General features: G+C 32.3%; 1 protein-coding gene across 2 annotated transcripts in view; it reads right to left on the reverse strand.

The window, feature by feature from the left end:
- The window catches only part of ELP4 (elongator acetyltransferase complex subunit 4), a 239,823-nt gene that overhangs the window by 122,075 nt on the left and 93,046 nt on the right, over positions 1 to 24,702 (reverse strand). For both annotated transcript variants that reach the window (XM_082627310.1, XM_082627311.1), the window contains exons 8-9: positions 19,653 to 19,761; positions 16,582 to 16,688 (exon numbers count right to left, since the gene is read on the reverse strand). In XM_082627310.1, the coding sequence (XP_082483436.1) occupies positions 16,582 to 16,688; positions 19,653 to 19,761 (216 nt within the window). The remainder of the gene's footprint in view (positions 1 to 16,581; positions 16,689 to 19,652; positions 19,762 to 24,702) is intronic.

Below are 24,702 nucleotides of genomic sequence, written 5' to 3' on the forward strand. Positions count from 1 at the left end.
ATAATAATATTTCCTTTGACAGTGTTCCATTTATTGTTCTCTTTAAATCTATTTTTAATCTTTAAAATAAAGAATTTGAAAAAATATTTTTATGTTAAAATGAGAGAATTAAAATCTTTTAGAAATATTCTGTAATATAAAAATTTACTGAGATGTTTCAAGAACTGATAAATTTAGGTAAGGGTGAAAATACTAAAACTAAATCTTTGGTATTTGACAACTGTGGTATATATAAGAGAACATTATAGAAAGCATAAATATTTTTAAAAATGACTTTATGGTTTTTAACACACAGCAAAACTAACCTATAGGTAGTACTTATAATGGTAGAAAATGTTTACCAAACATTTTTGCGTAAAAGAAGTTTTGTAGTTAAAAGAAATCCTAATGAAAATTAGAAAAATTAGGGAGAGAGACAGAGACAGAGACAAAGAGAGGGAGAGAGAGAGAGAGAAAAATCTCTCTTCTGTAACAGGCATAGTTTAAGTCTTGTTTCACAAATAAAAGGACCCTCCCTAACATATGGAGTAGTTGCCATGTCCTCCCAGGGATGGTCTGTAGCTATGTTCACCTCAGGCTCATCAAGAAGAGGTGAACTGTCAAATATAATTTCACTCATAGGATGGTTTGGTTGAGACAGATTAGTGGTATGCAATCATGATAGATAGTTTATTCTAGCTCCAAACCGCCGCTTGGGAAATCTTGAAATCAAATGAACAGAGACTCAGTCATTATTAGTGTCAAAAAGGTATACAAAGACAAAATTTGGTTGGCAGCATGAAAGATGAGTCAAGGCGAAAAAGTGACCAATTCCATGTTCAAAATCGAAATTGAGAGGCATACTACAGTTTGGAAATACTTTAAATACCAGAATAGTCATATATTATTAATTGTTCATTGATCACTACTTAATGTGTTTCTCTAAAGTAAAATATTTTTAGAGAGACAATATAAATTACATGTGTCATCTTATTTCAAAATCCTTACTCTCAAGGTGATGCAGAATAGTTCCTTCATAAGAATAAGCAAGCAAAATATTTTTTTAAATGTATGTTATTTTTTAATATCTTTCCTTCAGTTGGATATTCCAAGAAAAAAAGACTTTTTAAAAGAGAAAAATTAGTTTTGTGGAAATATTTTAGTATTTAAAAGTTATACAGTTTGATGACTTTCTTAGGAAGAAATCAGCAAAAACTTAAAATGTGGACGAGCTTAACTAAAGAAACTTCCAAATATTTTCTAAACACTGGAAAATATATATTTATAAATTGTAAAATGCATTATTCTATTAGTAAACACAAACCTTGGTATCTTTAAATCAGACCTCCCCCCTCACCCCCCCCAACCAAATATCCACAAAAAGAATGTCCTCAAGTGTCACTGCCTGAAGTGATATGCTCTGACAAATCTAACAGCTCTTTCTGTGTCATTCCTAATGCACTTGTCACTCAGTATTATCCATCCTCATTAATGACAATGGGAAAGTTTATCTTGGGAACACGTTTTAAATCATCTACTCTTTACAATGGGACCATGAAATCTCTTACAAAACATGAGGCGGGAACTACTCTGACAACAAAACCCCTTCCTGGCAGCTTTATTCTTAATTCCTGTTCAAGGAGTAATCTGTTTATTATAAAATCATACAGAACAATATATTAAACAGAATTTGAAACAAGAATAGCTAGTGTGATTTTCAAGCTTACAAGTATTTTTACAACATTTTTATTAGGCTGAAAACACGTAGTTGAGTCCTTTTTGTGTGGTTTCATGCAATCTTCTTTTCTATTCTATATCATAAACACCTTTGAAAAAGAGTTTTGTTTTATCTAATTTTAAAACAGTTTTTAAATGCTAAGGACACTAATCTTTATATAATTATTTAAAAAATAATAATATGCATGAACTTAAATAAAAGCAATTTTGAGTAAACTATCCTTACATGTTTAAATTTCCTAATTAAATGCTGCAAGAATCCAACTCAAGTCTCTTACTACTTCATAATAATCTTACCAGTCCCCAAATTACTTTTAATAATATATTTACATTTTAAGCTTCAATATAACCTTATTTCCTTGCCTAAGAAATTCCTACAGTTTAAAAAAAAAAACAAGAAATAAGCAAAACTTCTTGATCCATAGTGTCCACTTAAACTTACTGTTTTAACTTGACTATCAATTATATATATACTAGGTAGTGTGGATAATGAGCAGCTAATTGTTGGAGGCTATACTTCCACTGATAAAATTAATACTTGTTAGAAATATATGTATATGCCTCTTATTCAGCCATCAAAAGTTTAATGATACATTTTGATTAACTTACTGTCTAGTAAATTAATCTTAAATAGATTATAATAATAAAGTTGAAAAATTGCATTTAATGTTGATTTTATCACTTTTAGTCACCTGAAGCTCATTTGTGAATTCAAACATGCTACAAGTAAAACATCAAATTTTAATATTAAAATTGTATGAACCTGTAATTTACCCTTTTTACTTCAGAATTCAGGACCACTACTTTAATGTTTCTAACTAATGCTTTATTTTTGTTTAAAAAAGTTCCTCTAAAGGATGTTGTAAAAATTATATGGGCTTCATGTTTAAGACTCTAAGTTAAATATACAATAAAGACGACAAAATGGTTAATTTAATTGATGTTTTAAAAAAGAAATAAAAATCTAAGGAAAACTAAGAAGATATACACATAAATTAGAACTGTTTCTCACATATTAGATGTTTATTATGAATCGAATGATAGTATATACAAAATAGCAATTTATGTGTGGCTTCAGAAAGCAGAATTAGTACTAATGGGTGGGACATTGTTTTAGCGTCTGAAAGAATTTTCTAGCAACTGTCGCTGGCAGAGATTGAAATGGGTTGCCCCTAAGAAAGTGGGTTCCACATGATTACAGAGCGGCTAGGTGGGAAAATATGTGCACACAATAAGAAGCTGGCTTTGAAGCACATTAAGCTCCCTTCCAATTTTAACCTTTTAAGAAATCTAGGTATTTTCTCAAAGAGACACCTGCATTAATTCTAAAAGTGCAAACTACACATCAAATGATCATGTGAATTCTTTATTACTCAAATAGAGCTTAATTTTACATCTACAAATCATATCCCCTAATTGACAGTTCCCTCAATAAATATTCTTTAAAGTATGTAGCCTTCTCAAGTAGGGGTTCTTCTTTATAGCAAACTTTCTCAGTAAATGACCATATAGTAAATATTTTTGGCCTTGTATGCCATAAGATCTTAACTTAGTGGTATAGTGTGAAAGCTGCCACAGGCAATACATAAACTAAAAAAGTCTTGCTGTGTTCCAATAAATGTTTATTTTAAAAAACTGCGGGGCTGGATTTGGCCCACAGGCCATAGTTTGCTAACCTCTTGCTTTAAAGCATCAGAGACATAGTTGGTTTAAAATTGCCTTTTACTTACCTAATTTTACATGGAGCAAAGCTTAAGAATCTTTCCAATAAAATGATGGGAATGTTATAATAATTGCATGCTAAGGCAAAGAAATGGCCCATATTTATGGCTATGAAGAGCAGATCACATTTCCAAAATATCTTTACATGTACCCTTTCTGTTTCTTGACTGAATTACACATTAAGCCAATAGGACATGTGGAGGAAATGCCTTCAGTTATAAATTATGCCCTATAAAGATTTTCTTCTAAATATGATTGTCCTTAAATTTCTATCTGGACCACAATGGTTTCCCAGGAGAAAATTCTTAAGAAGCCAAACTAAAGAACTATAATGGTACTTGTCAGTTCCACATGCACAAAGAGGTCATGGGATGATTCTTCACTAATGATAGTTATATATTCTGTTATTATGGAAGTGATATTAGTTGCTTTGTTGCCAATGTGTATTTAAATATGAATTGTAGAATATCCAAGATGCTGTATTCAAATTCCACTGTACATAATTATTTCATCCCTAACTCATAAGTCTTAAAAATCTTTTACAATATTTTTCTGTTAAAAGCCAGGTAAATATATTAGGCAATAAAATCAGCTCTATTGGCCAGAGAAGACCTGACATATTAACAGTCACTTACTGGGTCAAAGTGGGTTAGAAGGTATAGGTACTTTAAATCCAGGAATTAGGACTGATTGCTCTCAGCTCTGGAGGATTTTTACAAATTTAGTCTGAATCTAATAGTGCCCTTAAGGAATAAGACTGGAAAACTCTTATTGACATTTATAGAATGTTTATTATCATACATCTTTTAAGATAAAGTGTTCAAAATAATTTTCAAATGGCAATAAAATGACCATAATGAAATTATGATTCAAATAGATCACATTTTGTTAACTAAAAATTATATTTTTTCTCATTTTCTATCTAGTATTTTTGAGGAGTACAGTTTTTTTTTTTTTTTTTTGCGGTACGCGGGCCTCTCTCACTGTTGTGGCCTCTCCCGTTGTGGAGCACAGGCTCCGGACGCGCAGGCTCAGCGGCCATGGCTCACGGGCCCAGCCGCTCTGCGGCATGTGGGATCTTCCCGGACCGGGGCACGAACCAGTGTCCCCTACATCGGCAGGCGGACTCTTAACCACTGCGCCACCAGGGAAGCCCGTATAGTTCTTCATTTCAGCAATAACAGTCCATTATATTGTTAGCTAATATTTTTGAAGGTTATTTTACTTAGTCAAAACATTAGACTCAATATTAAGCATTTATGGAAACCTTATTAGCATTATCAGCCTATCATATATAGTCTGAAATGGTGGGATTTTATGGGCATACCTAACAGTTTTGAGCACTGTCAAGAGGACATTCATTCATTCAGTCCTTCATTCAATATTTGTTGAGCACCTACATGATCAGGTGCTGAACTAGGAAAAGGGGATGCCATGATAAGTAAAACAGATATGAGTTTAAAGCATTTATGTCCCTAAATGAACCACATTTCCCCAAAGCTTCCATACTTTACAAACAAGGCTTAAGCAGGTGTTTGCACTGTTCTAAAGAAGTATGGCAACAAAAACAAACCAAACAGTACAGAGTGTACATTCAAGAGCTAAATAACGAGCAGAGAATGATTACTTGGGTTAAAGCTATTCTTGGCTACTTCATGATTGGCCTCACTGAGCAGCCTTAGTATTTTTATAGACTAATCAGTCAGGTTTTTAAAGGTTAACTTATTATTGTTCATTTGATTCTTGATTCAAACCCACTGTTAAATTATTTTTGTTTGACATAGAAGATTTATTTTGGCACTGACTATAAATTTAATTTTTTTCATTTTTGATAGTACACAGAAACCAGAAAGAAAATTAGGAGTGTAGAGTTGTTGTGTGTCTGAATGGCCAAATTCAGAGGGAAGAATCTAGAAAGTGCTGGTAAATTTATTTCATTAGTGTATTTTTACTAATTTGATATTATTTTGAGAATAAAAAACTAGGTACAGCTCATAAGTATATATATAAAACATGTAAAATATAAATATATTAAAATTATTTTAAAGTACAAACTATCTTCTTTTCATCATTACTTTTATTTTTACCCTAAAGTCTTAATTTATTGAAAAATCAGATGACTAAATTCATTTAGCACAGATCATTATTAATATGTCTTCTGCACTACCATTTTTTTCCCTAAGAGCATTGGAAAGGCTACGAAAGATAACTAAAATAAGTCATTATCTAGTTCGATTCCTTTTTCATACCTATCGCTGACAAGTTTTGAACTTCATTAAGAGAAAAGGGAGCATGTACAACTTAGCCATTTTGAAACATGTTAGCTTTTTGGTAAAGGCCATTTAAACACTACCACTGTGCTGTGTTTATCTATACCTGGACATGATCCATATATTTAATTAAAAAATTTGTGTGCATTTATGTGTGTGTGAGCAGTTTTCCTTAAAAACTATAGTTATATACTCTAATAATTTTCTATAATTATTTATGTCAATAATATAGCACTAGTGCATTTGGTTTTTTTGGACATTTTAGCAACTGTTTATAAAAATATTAATAAACTAGTATCATGTTAGTTTTTTTCCTTTGCCCACTGAATACAAGATAAGTTGACACATTTATTTACAGGCTCACCAAGGGCAATCCATTTCATGCTATAGCATTGACCCTTCACAATGATCTTGTAAATTAGTAGTCTATTATAATATGTACAAGTGACCTTTAATTGCACCAAGAGGCTTTTTGTTAAAAGCTTTTTCAGTGCTACACCATAGCTACAGTATAAGTTGGTAAAATATTCCTTAGATTACTGAGCAGGAATATCAACAAAAAAATGCCCCTATCAAAATAAGTAAATTAAAATTTTGAGGTATTTAAGTCTACACTATAATAATGCCTTTTAAATAACTATTGATCACAAAGATAAGCTTTTTCTAATTATATAAGAATTAAACATTTAGAAGATTCATAAACAATTTATTAAGTTCTTAAAATCTAATCAAATACAACTTTGTTTTTGATAATAGCCTTTGGAGACAAAAATAGTTAAATTAAACTTGATACTAGCTTCATTTTACAACAGAAAATTTTAATTTTAGTAACAGATACCTCCTCTCTTTTTACTAAATGACTATACAATTGGAACTTTTACTACTTTGAAATGTTTAGTGAAGATTCATATACCTAACAAAACACAGACAAATACATTCCAAGTGTTTTTTATATTAAATAGTGATATTTAAAACAAATTTTCAGTAAAGTACAGGGTCAGAGATTTTGACGGATTTACTCAGAAATTTCTGAATGACTGCAATATATTTTTGACATACTTACAAAAAGTTGAAACCAAATACTCAATTTCATTAAACCATGTATATTGGGTATCTTATTTCTGGAAGGCTCATGCCAAAATGATTTAGTTTGATTCTCTACAACAATGGTGGGTTGACTTGACAGCACCTGACAAAACAGTTCAGTGAACTTCACTGTACCAGATACAAAGAACCTGAACTGGCTACTCTACGAAATGTCCACTGTGGCAGAGAGTTATGACAGTAATAACTCTGACAAAATTTTAATTTCTACTTAAATAAGAGAACTGCTTTACTAGTTGTGTGCCCAAAGGCATTTTCATTATATCCCAGTTCCTCTTAATTATTTATTATGGTCCCCCAAATCTTGCCTTTTAAAAATTTATATTTAGTCTCATATTTCCTTAATGAGGAATACAATTTCTTCTTATTACTAAACTATAGGAAACTTTTTTAGTAACATTACTCTATAAAAGGAAAATATTTTGTGATCATAGGATTTACTGTTTAATTTTGTTTAAAGGTGGTATTCAAAGAATTTCCAATAAATGAAACATTTGCAACAGAAAAAAAAAAGGTTTTAGTATGAATGGATCAAACCTTCATTAGAACCAGTTATTATAAAACGGGAGGCAAAATTAGAAAATTTTTTTTAATTTTTGAAAAACTGAATTTGGTTGACTCTTACTATAAGTTGTATACACCTTAATTATCTGAAGATAATTTTTGATGCTCCAAAGATGATACATTAAAATAATTTAGAAAAATATAAAATATAATATAAAAACATGGTAACTATCTATGAGCAAATTAATATTTGCAAAAGTACCTGAATGATGTCAATTATACTTTAATAAAAAAAAGTACCTGAATGTAGAACTTAAGTGAATACAATAATAATATATTGTAACTAAATTTGGGATACTTTTGAACCATATCAATATAGTTGACTAGAATAAGGGAACCATATTTCTCTGTATAGAATACTTTCCCCACCTTATTTAACTAAGATCTAGAAATCCTGCAGAAGTGGATAGTGTTTTAGTGAAAGGCTTTAGTTTTTACAAATTAATTTTTCTATTAAAAACCCCTACCCGGGCTTCCATGGTGGCTCAGGGGTTAAGAATCCACCTGCCAATGCAGGGGACACCTGGGAAGATCCCACATGCTGCAGAGTAACTAAGCCCGTGTGCCACAACTACTGAGCCTACGCTCTAGAGCCTGTGAGCCACAACTACTGAGCCCACGTGCCACAACTACTGAAGCCCGCGTGCCTAGAGCCCGTGCTCCGCAACAAGAGAAGCCACCGCAATGAAGAGTAGCCCCCGCTTGCCGCAACTAGAGAAAGCCCGCACACAGCAATGAAGACCCAACACAGCCAAAAAAAAAAAAAAAAAAAAAAACCCTACCATATACCAGAAGTAAGTAAAAAATGAGGAAAGAACAATCCTGCGACCCTAATTTTAAATATATATATATATATATATATATATATATATATATATAATGTTTTGATATATTATATGTGTGTGTATACACACACACACACACATAACATAGCAAAATATTATATAACGGAGAAACTAAGATAAATCCAGTCTGAGTTTTATAATGTATTTATAAAAATAGAGTAGAAATTCTTGTTAGGAACAAAAGAATTTTTAACTTGAATGTTAAAAGATTATGTATAAATATGCATGTATACATACATACACACATATGCTATGTTTAGCTGTACATATTACACACATATGCTATGTTTACCTGTACATATATGTATGCACCTACATATATACCTACACATTTTTTGGAGGTTCGTTCTTTTTTATCAGGGCAGAGGCTTTTTTGGCTTATGTACTGAAGATGAGATGGTGGTTCATCTTGGGGTGTGGTGAGTAGTTAGTGGTTAAGAGCACAGGCTTTGGAATAAAACAGACTTGAATGTAAGTGTCATTTCTGTCAGTTAGTATTAACTCTGTGTCTTTGGCTAAGTTAAGTTGCTTGACCTCTCTGAACCTTAAGTTTCCTCATATGTATAGTATAGGTAATAGTGGTACATGGCATTGTGAGATCTATGAGGAAATGTCTATAAAGCACATGTAGTAGTCTCAGGACTCTGTTAAACATTCAATCGAACTTTTAATTTTTTATTAAAAATAATTAGCAGAGCTCCTGAACATGTTAACTTTCCAGTATGATTCTGCACATGGAGTCAGAAGATCTGAATTGAGTCCTGGCTACAAGCACAGCTCTATGACATTGGGACTGTTTTATAACTCCTTATGTCTCCTTATTAGAATGTGCATTATAATGCCTATGGCAAGGGTTCCTATGAGGATCAAATAAGAATTAAGTATGGTAATGTATGTGAAAGTACCCAACACAATGCCTAGAATAAATGAGATACTCAACACACATTTTTAAAGAAAGTTATGATAGATACAAGTTACTTTAAAAATAGTACTTTAACAGTTTAACAAATATTTATGGAACGCCTACTACACATGCTCAGGATTTAGCTGCAAACAAGACAGAGTATGTCCCTACTCTTGTGAAGCTTACAACAGGTAAGGTTGAGTGAGGTTGGGAAAAGAAACAAATTAACTGATAAACAGCTATAGTAATACATAAGTGTTATGCTATGAATTAAAATAGGGTACATGATAGAGGGTAGCTGAGTGAGTACTTCAGATGGGCCAGTCAGGGAAGACCTCTCTAAGAAGGAGATTGGACTATTTAATCTATAATCCAGCGATAAGAAAGAACCATAAAAGGAACGGAGGAATGAATATTCTGGACATTTGCTGTGCAAAGACATTGAAGGACTAAGGATGTTTTTGGTATAAAAGCATCCTCAAAGCTACCTATATCAATCAAAAAGCTCATGGATACCATCTTTATTAAGCTCTGCTATGTATTTCTTACTCTTCCAAGTACCTTGGTGGCTATATTAGTAAAATATATGTTCTTACCTCCTAGGAACATAAAAATGCATTTAGCTGATGAAATGGGACAGCCATGATTTGTCATCATTTTTTGTTTTCTCTTTTCCTATCCTCCTTAGACACTATGAGTAACACATTGTGGGGGGAAGTGTTTCAGGGAATAACATGTAAATGGAGTGAATTCTGCTACAGCAGTTCTACAAAGGCTTTAAAAAAAAATCCTTGAAGTACTGCAATATAATTTTCCTGGAGCCACATCATAGAACACATACAAAAATGTTTGTATCTGCAAAATTCAGGAAGGAGAAGAGATTTTTCTACTTGCACCCTTATGCAATGCTGTACCTGTGTCATCCTGGTCTCAAAGGTGAGATTACTGCACTACAGGTACCACAGGATCTTTAGGAGAGAGCCACGGACCGAGGATTATTTGGCAAGATTCTAAGTATTTGACTTCTGCTTTATGCAACTTTCTCGCTATTCAAATATATGCTTTCCTTAAATTTCCTAAGTAAAATGCAGTAGGAATTAGCATAAAAAATAGTGCAGTGTGAAATATTAGACCTTAAGTTCAATTTATAAAAGGACGATTTTTTTTATAGAAATGATTCATAGTCAAGGTGTCATAAGATATTTAAAAGTATCTCTCAAAGAAACAGGATTCATTTGATGTAATGAATTACAAGTTTAATATCTTAGGTGTTGCTGACCATACAGAAACTTTAAGATATGTAATAGCCAAACATGAATTTACTCTTCCTTGCCAAGAGAAGCGCTGATGTTCTGCCAGCCAAACTCACAGGAAGCATGTGAAACGAACACAAAAGCAAACAGGCCTCAGGCTGCCTAAGGGAAAGTCAGCAAGATGGCAGCTTCAATCATTTGGAATAATACTAAAGCAGCCTTAGGCTCTTCTCAGAATGGAAACATGTCACTATTGCTGCAATATTCCAACAAATCAGAATGCAGAGAAAAGAACACTTATGCAATCACGTCCTGGAAGGGCACTTTACTCAACATTTAAGTGGAAAATAATTATAAAGAAATTTCAGAAAAATTGTAGTGAAGATAAATGATGCAGGGAAAAATGTTTTTTCTTTCAACACGCTTAATAGGTTTTTAAAAAGCTTACCACTTAGAAACAATTTCCTTTTATTTCCTTTTACATTCTCCTTAAGGAATTATTAATGTAAAGACAAATTTTTATGAAACAGTAAGTGAAAAGTTTGGGATTCAAGCTGCCAGTAAGAAATACTCATTCCCTCCACCCCACCCCCAATATAGTACTATTACTTTGGAAGTTTGATCAAAGGGAATAAGCTTTCACAACATTTATATAGGAAGTTAAAAAATACTTCAAATATTTTGGGAACTTACCTAATCAGTATACTTTTAGCATGTGTCTAGTCATGTAGCCATCTTTGGTCAATCATCAAAAAATCAAAGGCAAATTGGCATGACTCAACCCTAACTTTAATACCGCATGATTGTGTCGTGTAAGCTTGTTTTGTGTGAGAGCTGCTGTGGTTTTAGCAGAGAGATTAACAACCGGACCTAAGCTGGCCTCCAAACCTTGCCCTGCTGATGCCTCAAGCTCTTTGAAGTCTGACCATCATACCTGGCAAAACAACAGTGGGAACTAGGATGGTGTCAGATCTAATCAAATTGTTCGCTGCAGCATAGCTAACTATGGGTTCACTAATTGGCCCAATTTCGGATTATACCTTTTGCTACAGATTCAGGACAATAATTTAGTTAAATGATGTTTTTTTTTTTCTTATCTCTTCTAATTAAGATTCCAAAGAGGGAAGAAATAGGATTAGACAGAGTCTCAAAACTGTGTTCCCTTTAAGGTGGTATGCAGTTTTGATAGGCTCACTATGACATGTGAAATATATAGAGCGTAGTAGTAACCCAGCTTCTGGAGATTCTGTGAAACCTATATGACATTACTGTATGTCTACATCACTTGGGAATTAAAGTGTAAATATGGGGATGATAATATAATGAACATTAAAATGTGAACAGTATAAAATGACATTTCTACTGTTAAAGAATGTTAATTTGGGTTTACTTTTGACAAATGATTTTATCTATAAGAATAGATGTCTATGCTCCACTTTGGTTTTCTTTTTGCTAACTGCAGTATATGTGGGATTTGAAATACCAGTCAATATTTGTGGAGGGCATCATTATCAGAAAAGGTATATTTGGACTACATGGTTCATGATACTACAACCTAATAATGCTCCTGAGCCAGACATTTATGTTTCCATTTTTAAAATTTTTGTGACATAACTGTGAATTGACATATAAGTTAACTCTCCCTTCCCTCTACCTCTAGATATGGTAAACATACAGTCACCTTTCTAGTTCTCATTTAAGAACTAGAAAAGCTGTTAAAAAAGTGTAGGGGAGTAAGGAAACCTAGGACCAAAGATATCATGCAACACTCTAAATTGTCCAAGATTGTCACAGTGACTGACACCCTTGTAGTTTGCAAAAGTTTATGCTTTTCTAATATGTAAAAATTTCAAATAATTCCACTGAATCATATCAAGTATATTGTAGTATTAATATAAAGCTAATTTATATGGATGGCATATACTATTCTGGTCTTAATACTTAAGAATGAATCTACTAAGTGCATAAAAATAATAGTTTCTTAATAAATACAGGCTGATCAATTATTCTGTGAGAAAAAGTTCTTGGTGATTGGAGAGGTACTGAGGTTCTGTATTCTGAATTAGGGGCAAAGTATGACAAGACAACCGTGAATAAAGTTGATTTACTTTGATTTTCTGAACTTTTAGTATTCATTTAGCATACAAAACCCACAAAGATATGATATTTATGATACTCACTATTTTTGAATCAATTAAAAGCCTACATAAGTATTGTTTATCATTATACTGAAAATTTGCAGTGAACGGTGAATGTCTTTTGTATATTCCAGTATACCCCACTAACCATACTTTCTGACTTGAACATAGAAACACTGAATCTTAGAGCTAGAAAACTGTCCCATCACTAAAGCAGAAACCTTGTTTGTAATAACCTTAATAGGGTCTGCACCTAATGTAGTAATACATTATTATTATTTATATTAGAAAATTAGATTACTAGAGTGTGTTAAGATATGACCAAACTGAACAATACAAAATCAAAACAGCATAATAATATTAAATGCAAGTAAAAATGCTGCTCTTATCATGTCATCAAATTAAATACAGCTACATTTCAAATCTTACCAAATCTCTTATGTACTATAATTACATCATAATTACTAATATAAACAGAAAACTGGTTAATGATGATCCCAACATGAGAGAAGCAAAAATTATAGAAACTGAAAAAATACAAATCTAAGTAGTTATTTCATCTTGGAAGTGAAGCTATGTAACCAAGTTATACATTTTATAGAACTTAACTGAGAAGGTACTCTTTATAGGTCACTTGACCAGTGGAACTTATATAATATTTATAGCTGTATTATTTGGGCTATTCTTTAAACTCCATAATTTACCTATATTACATATATTTCAGCAGAGATTTTATACCTAAGTCTGTGACTCTTCTTAGTTCTGGGATAGATACAAAGATGAAAAAGACATAGTTTCCATATATTGAGTCTATTATTATACCTTGGTAAAGCCTTTGGTTATAAAATATTTAATCTCAATATAGAAAATATAAATAAGCCAGAACAGTGCCAGGTATACAATAAAGGCTTCATAAATGCTAGCTATGATTGAATGGAGCTATGGTAAGGTCAAGAAATAAGCAGTATATTATGGTTAATCAGATATGCTAGAGAATTACTATGTATAGTTTACAAGGATTATCAACATTCAAAGAATTGGAAAGTTATTTCTTTTAACCTGAAGCCATGTTGAATCAACTATAAACTTTCTCTTTTACTTATTCAGAATGCATGCCAGGATTTTAGTGTCATTATTATAGATATGATCCTGCTATGGTTTTTGTAGAGGGGCTAATTCATACAGCTTTATAGTTGATGAATACTAAGTATCACTAAAAATTTACTGTGATTAGACAAATGCTTCCACCTGAATCTGGACAATACTAATACATGCTCCAAAAGGGGAGAAATATTCTTTTGCCTTCTCCAAATAACTCAAAGAAACTAGAGATTACTGGTTAAAGTTGCTCTACCTGTTAGAGGCCCTGGGTGGCTACTAGTAAAAGCATATTCAGTTTTCACATGAAAAAAGGCAATGATTTAATAAATCAAAGAAAGGGATGCTAAAAATAGAGATGAGGGTTTTTACTTGTTTCTTTTGCCCCTTGTTTCCACCTGTGTCACATTTTGAGACCATGTTACTCACAGTAAATTCCCACATGTAACAAATCTACCTGCATGGAATCAGAAGTTATTTTTGCTTTACCTGCTAAACCACCTTTCTTTCTGAAAGAAAGCCACGGATTCAATGTCTGGTATATTATAGCCTTAGACTTTACAGACTAGTATAGTGTACATCTCCTTATTTTTTAAATATCAAGGCAGTTTAAAAACAATATTTATCTGTTGTGCATATCAAAACACTGTCACTTGATGTAGGAATCCTCTTGTTTCCACTGCCCATAATATATCACGAAAGACTTGCTATCTGTTTCCATATGCATCTTATAATGTACAATGCTACATTTAAAGCACTTAATCTTTCATGAAATACATGATTTTATCCTATAACTTCTGTTAGGTTTGATTCTTTAATTCACATTTTTTTTCTAATCACCAAATTGAATGTTATGGCATAAGTAAATAGGTTATTTAGAATATGTTTCACTTATATTTCTATACTTAAAAAAAACCATATTCATTTAGGTTATAAGCCAAAGAGGTAAAGGATTTGATCAACTGTATTGAATATTAACTTTAAAAAAAGAACAACCACCTACTTGTGTTTTGTTTTTAAATACCACTTCCAAATCACAGGGTGACCAATTATAATGGTTCTCTTAGTTTAGGATAGTGGGAAGAAGAGAGAGGAAATGGAACAGAAACCTAGATCTTTTATCAGCTCCAGTGGTAAAGTGTAGTAAAAGGTAGTCACTATTAGAACCTAAAGTTATTCGAAGGAGAGGTCCTACCTGACATGTAAGTCCTTTATTTCTACTCCTCACCCCCAAAATAAGACACAGTTTGTGTGTGTGTGTGTGTGTGTGTGTGTGTGTGTGTGTGTCTGTGTGAGAGAGGGAGAGAGAAAATAAACATGATTCATGTTACTGTGCTAACCATCTTCTCTGGGTGCAATATTTTTTTCACTAGGGAATCTCCTTGCTTAGTTTGTATGGTGACAGACATGATACCTTAGACCTCGTTGTCAGAATACTCATCTTGGGAGAAAGGTGCAACATGGAGAAAAAATTTTATATCTTTCATTAAATATATAAATTCCACCTAAAAGAAAATGAGGAGGCATGTTTTCCTTGTGATGCTAACAACTATAACTTTATCCCTCTAAAAGCGTTAGCAATATTATGGTAAATTACCCAATATTCTGTCAGAAAAACTGAAACAATGTTGAACAATTACAGTGTTGGGTTCCATTTCAATGGTTCCTTTTGAGAACTAAGGCAAATTAGCTCAAGAATCACTATTTCTACACTCTCCTTCTTTTGGCTTTAAGTGGCTTTTGAAGGGAGCATCCCCAGATGAGAAACTTCTAACACTCCTGCAGAGATGACCTGCTTGAAGAACTGGCTGCCTGATTAACTATTAACTGCTCTCAATAGGATTAGATAATTAAGGACATTGATGACCATTAATTAGGAGGAGGGCACATTAATTTGTCACTGGATAGGGCCCTTACAATGATTTATAGGTTAGTGCCACTTGCAAATGGGAAGGGAAAGAGAAAAAGAGAGAGCACCATTAAGTTACCTTATCAAGTGGCCAGCTAAAGAGGGCAGAGGGTCAAAAAAGGGCCAGAGTGGTCACTTAAGGGTGAAGTCCCAAACACCAAAGCGGTGCCAAGCCACATTGACCATCATTTGATGATGAAGTTAAAAATATGCTAATTTATTGGTGGCAATTCTCTCTTTTTATGGTTTCAAGCAGTTAAGACAAGTGGCCTGCTTAAGAGCTTTTCATTTGAAAAGAGATTAAACAAAATGGTTTGTCAAGGCTGCTTGGCTGTTTTATGTCTTTGTTAAAAAAAATTGCACCAGTGACTATCCTGATAACTATCACATCACCCAGAAGCCATCTCTCTCTCTCTTCTGAGCATTTATTTCATTAATAAATACACCAACTTTAATTGCTTAATAGTGCTATGTTCATTTGCTCTTTAGCAAGATTAAGTTGAAATAAATCTTTTGCACTACTACTTTCTGTCACTATTGCTGGCATAAAGGTCACAAAAAAAGTTTAAGTTTCTATAGAAAATTTACTTAAAAACGCTGGTGTAAGTTATACTTTTGTTTTATTCAGCACGGAAAGCGGAAAGGTGATTTCACTAATAGTAAAGAAAACTGCTTTTAGAATGTAGATAAGGATCTTCTTTTCTTAGCCATACACAATTGTGGGTAGCATTCACACTCCACACACAAATAAGCACAGCTCATTAACATTTAATTAAACATGCTTTTGAAAGCATTGGAAATGTTCAGTCATACTTCTCATGTAAGTTTGGACCTTACTTTTAACAGACGTTTAAAACAAAATCATTTTTGCTATACTCTAATGATATACCATTAAAATAAAAGACAAAAACGGATAGTCTAAAAAAATTATTCTGTTACATCAAAAGAACTTAAAAATATTTAGCGTAAAACATCTCCTATGATTTTCATTAAAGTAAAAGAAAAAGAGATACTATTTACCTCAAGACTGTGACTCAAACATAAAAATTCTCTCTTACCTCAATGGTGAATAGCTTCCTTTTTAATTTAAAAGCTAAGTCTTTGACATCTGATGCATCATAAATCAAGTTATTAAGCTGAGGAATCTGCCGTATATGAATCAAACCTTGTGAAAAGAAAATTAAAAAAATTAAAAAAACGCTGTCATTGGATGCATAAATTAAAGAGTCTTACAGCAGAATTCTGTAAATTTACACACAAGCATCCTCCCCCTTTTAAAACTGGAGCTTACTACCAGGAGCAATGAAGCAAATGGTGTGATTATACTCAAGTAATCAAGCAGAATAAGATAAACAGAAATCCTTGTGCGAGGAAAACTAATTGCACTTTGGTACAGAAGTACAGATGTAAAGAAGGATCTTAATACTTGTCAAAACTACAGCCGGTTTGTGTGATTTTCTCTTGTATTTACAGTAAGCAAATATGGCTATCACCTTGCATGCTGCCCACGGCACCACTGAGTGATCTTTATTTTATTAAATGCACCAGTAAGCAGCCAGCAAAACAAGGCTTATGGGTTCCTGATAACCAGTGAAGCACTAATGAAAAGTATTTCATTTTATACCTTATTAATGACTTGAACAAACCATTGAAGAAAACTACATTTCAGAGCACACTCTAGCATCAAACATTAACCCCCATGCCATCCCAAGACACTCATTTCTGTGGCATGTTAGACCTTTATGTAGCTGTTTTAAGCTTTGTAACAGTGCTAGGTAAACCGTGAGCTTTGGCCTCTTGTCAATAGAAACACGTGCTAATTTTTTCTGACAAGGGCACTGGATGGCTTTTGTGCAGCTTAATGCAGTTTCTGACTAAACTCGGGGTCATTTGCCACAGATGAAGACATGGAAGATTCTTCAGCGCGTCTCTCTGCCTGACTCAGCCCATATTTAAAAATTACCATCCCAAAGACACTGATCCCTCAACATGGGGGAAGAAGGGAAATCCAGATTTGAACAAATTAGATAAATCTTATTTACATAATTGCTTCTCTAGTATATAGTTTTGTGCGTGTGTGTATTTGGATGCTTAGTAATGTATTATTGTTAGCTTAAAAGGGTCAACCTCCAACTGCTTAACTTTAGAAATGGCACCTTCAAAAATAATTCACTAAAATATCTGACTTAATTTTTTAAACTTAAGAAAATGCAAAAGGTGTTATTAAGAAGACAGCTTTTACATACAAATTAAAAATATCTCATACAGAGTTATTTAGTAAAATATATTAGAAATAATCACACCATACTTCCACTTGCACATTTCTCATTTTAACCTTGTAAGTGCTTGTTTAGCTAACTGTTAAATCAGGAGGCCTTACAGAGTGAATCAATCATTCATCAGGTCCTTCTAATTAATAGAAACTTTACTTATCATCAGAATCGCCCATCAATCTGTGGCAAACAAAATTGATCAATCCAGAGATTTCAGCACAAAAAAATCATAACTTTTCAACCCTTGAAATGCTTCAATCAAAATAATATTTTTTAAAATATAAAATATGATTTTACTAAATTTATAAACTCATAGTACTTAAAAATGATACTCAGATATAACTTATAAAGATAATGTTTAACTTGAGTTGTTTTAACATAAAATGAAATAATAAATTAAAGAAATAGTTTATCCAGTTATAAGATACATAAGTCCTGGAGATGTAATGTGTACCATGGTGACTACAGTTGACAATACTGTACTATATATTTGAAAGTTACTAAGACAGTAAATCTTAGAAGTTCTCACCAACAGAAAAAAAAAAAAGTGTAACTATGTGTGGTAATGGATGTTAAGTAAAATTACTGTGGTAATAATTTCTCAATATATACCTATATCAAATCATTATGTTGTAGACCTAAAACTAATACAATATTATATGTCAATTATAGTTTAATACAAATTTTAGAAAAAAGAAAAAAAAGGGAAATAGTTTAACCTTAACAGTTCTCTTCCTACCAAAGCAATAGTAATATATTAAATGAATTATATAGAGGGTTGATTTGGGCATATACCACATGCACACTTATGCAATGATCATGAGGCAAATTATTTTATGTAGTTTGTGTTCACAGTTTATATTTTCTAGCCTTTTAAAAAATACTCGATTGTTAGATCATGCTATTTTATTATTTTTTTTAAAAGGTTTTATGCCAACTCTTTAAAGCCCTGGTGGTCATAAGTATCTTATAATCTTTTTGTTGGTAGACTCTAGAAATTGCCACAGTCCTACAATCACAATCTTACACAATCTTGTAGCAGGCTTCAAATAAGCTATTCAGTCTTTAGACTAAGGTTTTCCATGGAAGTATAGTAGTTCCACAATAATAATAGCAGTAATTAGTATTCATTCAGAATAATAAATAGGTAAAAATTTAGTATTCACCATACTCTATATTCAGCTTAGATCTAAGATAAGCATAACTACTAAACTTACCCTATTGAGACAGTTCTATGTAGGAACTTTTATTTAAAAAAATACCCAAATTAACCAAATGAATAAAATACTATTAAAAGTCAAAAAATATAAGTAAGAAGCCTGATTACTTGACCTGTGTTTATACTAGGGTGGTAACATTTTAAAACTTGCTAATAACTCTAACAACAAAATGATCAAAGAAAAGTCCGAATATAATAAAAGATGTTTACTTTCTGAAAATGTGATTGACTAGGACTTTTTAACTGTAATACAGTATGAATTTTATTTATCATACAGCTAAGCTTTGTAAAGTATAAACCACTATACATAGCTGTTATTATTAGAATTTATATAATATTCATTTCTAACGTGGTTAATAAGTAAGACTGATTTCACAGCAACTTTAGGGACAAAACGTACATCTGACTGAGCCATGCCTTAGTACCTGGGTTTGACACCTTTCAAATAGCTACTGTGCTTCTTAGTCATAATGTAGTTTGATGACAAGCTGCCATGAAAGATTGGCCAGGAAGGAAAAACGTTTAACAGATATATTAAAAAATAAAATTCATGCTACATGACAGTAGATATTATGACTGGACAAGATTCTTCCAGGCAATTGGAACACGCCCTTTTCATTATAAAGATGTTGCTTACCATGATAATCCTTATATAATGGGTTGGTTTCTTTCTCAGAACCAATAAATGATTCCAGACCAACTACTGTATCTGACAAGTTTGTAACACGAGCAATAATTGCTTTATTCTGTAAAACAAGGAAACAAAAGACTCATGTTATATTTAAAATATACCATCTAGACAATGTCATTATGCCATCTCAATGACAAATTGTAGAGAAGATAGGCTATCAACATAGAGAAATAACTTAAAAGTTAAAGCTACCACAGGTGGAAAACTGGATGAAAAATATGGCCCATGTAGGTATGCTATTCTAATTCGAAGAGCTGAGAGGGCATACCTTAGTTTTCAGAGAAAAATAGTTTTTCTCTTGTCTTAAGGGGCAAGGCTATCTTTATTTTCATATACTATTATTTTTTCAAATTACTTTACCCAGTGCCCATCGGAAAATCTGATAAACATCAGAACTTAGAAGCAGTATATAGCACAGTATAATGTATAAGGGAAGATCCCACTAACATCTGTCAACTGGGACCACGTCCCAGCCTTATAATAGCTGAGGTCCTCTGTATCATATTAGAAACATGGAAGGGTCCAGCTAAGAGTCTGCAGCATGGCCAGCTCTGCAGTCTTCTATTCTCTCTTTCCAGATGCTGCTATTTGACTCTGTAATAATGATAAAGGCAAAGAAAAGATTGTAGATGACCAGCACTAGACTAGTAGCCTACCCTTTCCTTCCCAACACAACCAGACCTGAATCAAAAATACTGCTGAACAATACATTATAAAAGATGTCACATTTTAAATAATAATAGTTCTAAAATACCCAGAATTTCATGGCTATAAAAATATAATAATTAAAAATATAATCACAATAATCTGCAGGTTTTCTTGAATTATTTTATTTAATAAAGTTCAGTATTCCTTATAACTCCTGATAGGGAGATAGGTTTGAAAACTATTTTATAGGCTATAACACGTTAGAAAAACATTTGATCTGAAGATCAGGATAAGTTGAAAGATTGTTGTTTATAAAATGTTATAATTTTGAAACTCCCATTTTATACACTGATATACCATTTTAAAACTAATCCTTAAGAAAAAGTATGGGAAATGTAAAACAGTCAAGACAATTTACAGTCTCATGCTATGTCCCCTGTTAAGAAAAGTCCAAATATAATCAAATATGTTCACTTTCTGAAAATGTGATTGACTATTGAGCTTACTGGTATTCCTCTGTTTAAATTCTCTTGTAAAGATCACATAAGAATGAAAAATAAAAGAGGGTTGGTTAATGTTAACTGACTTGGTTTGAAATACACAGTAGCCTCTGTCACTAAACATTATGCTGAAGTGACTAGTTAACTCACATCTAGGGCAGTACTTTGCAACTCCTCTGTAAGTAGAAATGTGTGTTATGAAGAGAATATTACAGCCTTTGAAATAGTGCTCTTAAAAGGAAGCAGCAAAAGTAATTATCCTTAATTGTCTTTAATACTTTCAATCACGGAGGGGGGGTACCAAGAATAGAAAAACGAACATCATTTGGAAATGCCTATTTTTTCCAAGGCAATTTTTCATTCAATGGTGAGAAAATAATCCAGATTGATCCCTTACTTTCAGTTCTATGCCACAGGGGATGGTCCTACTCCAGGAATAACAGGGGTTTCAAAGGCCATAAACATGCTCCTCTCAATATTTCTTTAGCCAAAGACCATTATATCGAGCTCATCCAGGTTGGGTTTCAGCCAGTTATTCTTCACCCAAACAAAAATGTCTGCCAGACATTCCAACAGCTGGGAGACAGTTCACAATGAGTCAACTTGAAAATGATTCATTGTGCTGAGTACTGAACAATGTTGGGGTGGGGGTGGGGTATGGCTGAGTTGGCTGTAGAGGGTGAGAACAAGTGGGAGATGAAGAATAACCATGTGGTTCTCCCATTAAGAAGGATCTTAGATAACAACCAGCAGACTCTTATCATTTCATTTTTAGGATAAACTCAACTGGGAAGAGTACTCCTGCCATGGACCCTCAGATGAACAAGCACTTATAAAGGCTACTGACAATATTTCTTAATCAAAAAGGTCAGATTTCCTTTTATCTATAAATAGAAGACTGAGCCTTTGTATCTAAATATCTGAATCTAAAATTATAAAAGTCAATTTTTGTTACGACTCAAATATCAGGATTTCGGTGATATAAACTAGGGCTTATGAATGATAGAAATTGTAAGGTTTAAGTATGGAATTAGTCTTCCATTCTAGTAGTATATAAGCAAGGTCCTGTGTATTTAAATGGTCAACTTGACATTTATTTCAAAGAAGGTTTCTTTCCTTAATTAAACCTTAAAATTGACTAATAAATCACTTAACATCCTGTAATATTTATCTACATTATAAGCCTTTTTAAGGTAATTTGCGGAAGATTAAAAATATCAATTATCCACCATGCAGACAAAAACTGATGAATTAATATAAAAGATACAGACAGCCTAGATTTTAAAATCTCATAAACTCATACATATATTTCATTTGTCATATTGCTAAGTTCCATAGATTTACATCAGTTATTAACTACAAACGAAATTCTATCTTAAAAGCTTCCATGAAGTATCAGAACAAGAATAAACTTTTAATCATTACCATAAAATAAGTTACATTTAACAGTGAGCTTACTGCTTTCTGCACAGCAATTCTGGAAAACAGTTTATGTAATGTGGCAAACCAGATTAATTATGAAAGTTGTATAGATATCTGAAAAATGTCTATAAAATAAAAAGCACAGGAAATTATATAAGAATAACATCTAAGTTTCTGAATGAGATGAATTTTACCCTAAACTCATGAAGTCTTCCAATTATCTGTAGGAGCATAAAAGATATTTGGGCATGTAAAGGTACTTACTTTTTTAAAAGTTCAAATAGTGTTACAGATTACTTCTTTACCTCCAAGATTCATAGGGAATGTGGTATATTGATGTAATCGTACCCTTAAACCACTCTTGTCAAAATGTCTTTCAAATCATAATATTAATACTAAATGGTCTTTCAGATAAAGGTAGGTAAATTTACTTAAAAGAATCTAAAATTAACTGCTTTTAAATATCCTTAAAAGCATAATAATCACAATTCACTTTAGGAATAATGCACTATGGACAATAAATTGTCTTATTATAACCTGCAATGTTCAGAAAGCTTTAGCATAATGATTTTAGCAGAGGCCTGGAAACTGGAACTTCTATATTCTCATCTTAAGAGATTCTAAGTGTTTTTATGTTATTAGCCAAGATGCGAAACCTCTTTAGTCTACAGTATATGTATGTAGTTGGAAATGGAGAAGTAAAGGTATTTGTGCATCTATTACTTAGACATAAATTTTGAATAATTTTTGTGTTAAATTTGAAGTTGTTGCAATATAGTGGCCAATAAGGAATATTTGAGTAAGGACATTCAGAATTCACCAGTATGAGTAAATTAATGGTTACACCACATGCATGGCATAATGACATCACCCAAATATATACAATGATACTGCCACTCTTCCTTCCTGCCCATCTGGATGTGAAAATCTAGGATGACTCAAAAGTCTTTTTTATACTAGGCAAATCGCCCTTCAGTCCTGGGTGAAAGTTGTCAGCTCTGGATAGTAGCCAAGACATGACTAGGAGGGAAGCCAGAAGAGAGCCAGGGTCCAGGAGTTTTAAGAGTTTGCTGGCAATCCCAAATAGCATTGTATTAAGTTACATAAAAGGTTCTTAAAACTTTCTGTTGTGGTGTAATTTCTTAATTAATTACTTAAATTTAAATTATGTCAAATGATGTTGCAAATAAAAAAGGCAAATCGGAATGTCCAGTTGACTACCTTCTTACTCCAATTTTAATTTCACAAAAAAACTTCACAGAGTTTTTGTTTTGATTGTTCCTCGTTTGGTTGCATAGAATGTTTCCTATTTACTTCTACAGAATGGTAACCTCTTTTTATTAGGATATGCCAAATCCATTAAATAGATTTTAAATAAAGGAAGGTTAATTTAATGCTATTTTCCAATTCAAAGCTCATAAAGCCAAAATTAAGAACTTTGTTAAGAGATAAAAATTCAACTACTGCCACAGGAAGCTCTCTTTGTTTTCTAATAAAAATAGTTGAGATACCTATTTAGAGTAACCAAGTAACAATGAGAATATATCAAAAAACTCTGAATATTTCCTTACTTACTTGGGCTTAATTATCTCAACAATATAAATGATATAGTTTGTACTAATACAATATATACTTCCAGGAAAGATTTTAGCAAGATAATTAAAAAGTAATTAACCAATCACTTAACTATCAAGAAACTTGAAAGGAATAAATCAACTGACATAAAGCATTTGTGAAACGCCTCAAATTAGAATAAGTTCTTGGGTTACTCAAATAAGAAAGACAGCAAACACACAGTATGAAGGGTAGTGCTCCATCTGAGTATGGCACGCACATCAGATTTGGGACTACAATAGCACAAAAGCACTATCAAGTTAATATTGAAAAGTTAAAGAAATATTTAAATTACTTTATGTTTGACCCTACTATGTGAAACGATGTGTGTGTCTATGGTGGGGAGGGAATCACCACAAGAAAAGCAAGTATTCTACTTAACAGCTCAAGTTATAATAACATTTTTTGAAAAATGATATTAGAAACCAACATACCACAACTCATGACATTTTTTTTGTTGTGTAATAAAAAAAAACAAACTTGAATGAAAGGATAAATCTAGGGATATTTAATGAGGTATTTGTTTTTCCATGCTTATTAAGTTCTCCATTCAATTGAAATCAAGACTATGAAATAATAAAATTAAAACAGTTATACAGTTTATAACTTTTTACATGCCTTCCCTCACCTTCTCAGAGTTGTCACTTACTTCTGTGGATTAGACTCTTATTTTACTAAAAAAAAAAAATTGATAGTGGGGAGATAATTATATTCATAATTAATTTTGAGTTTAAGAAAGAATATAATTTTATCAAAATTATACTAATACATATTAATAATAATATTAATACCTTAGTGAAGGTATTAGATTA

Source organism: Mesoplodon mirus, assembly GCF_964341445.2.
Source record: "Mesoplodon mirus genome assembly, chromosome: 7".
Taxonomy (NCBI): Eukaryota; Metazoa; Chordata; class Mammalia; order Artiodactyla; family Ziphiidae; genus Mesoplodon; species Mesoplodon mirus.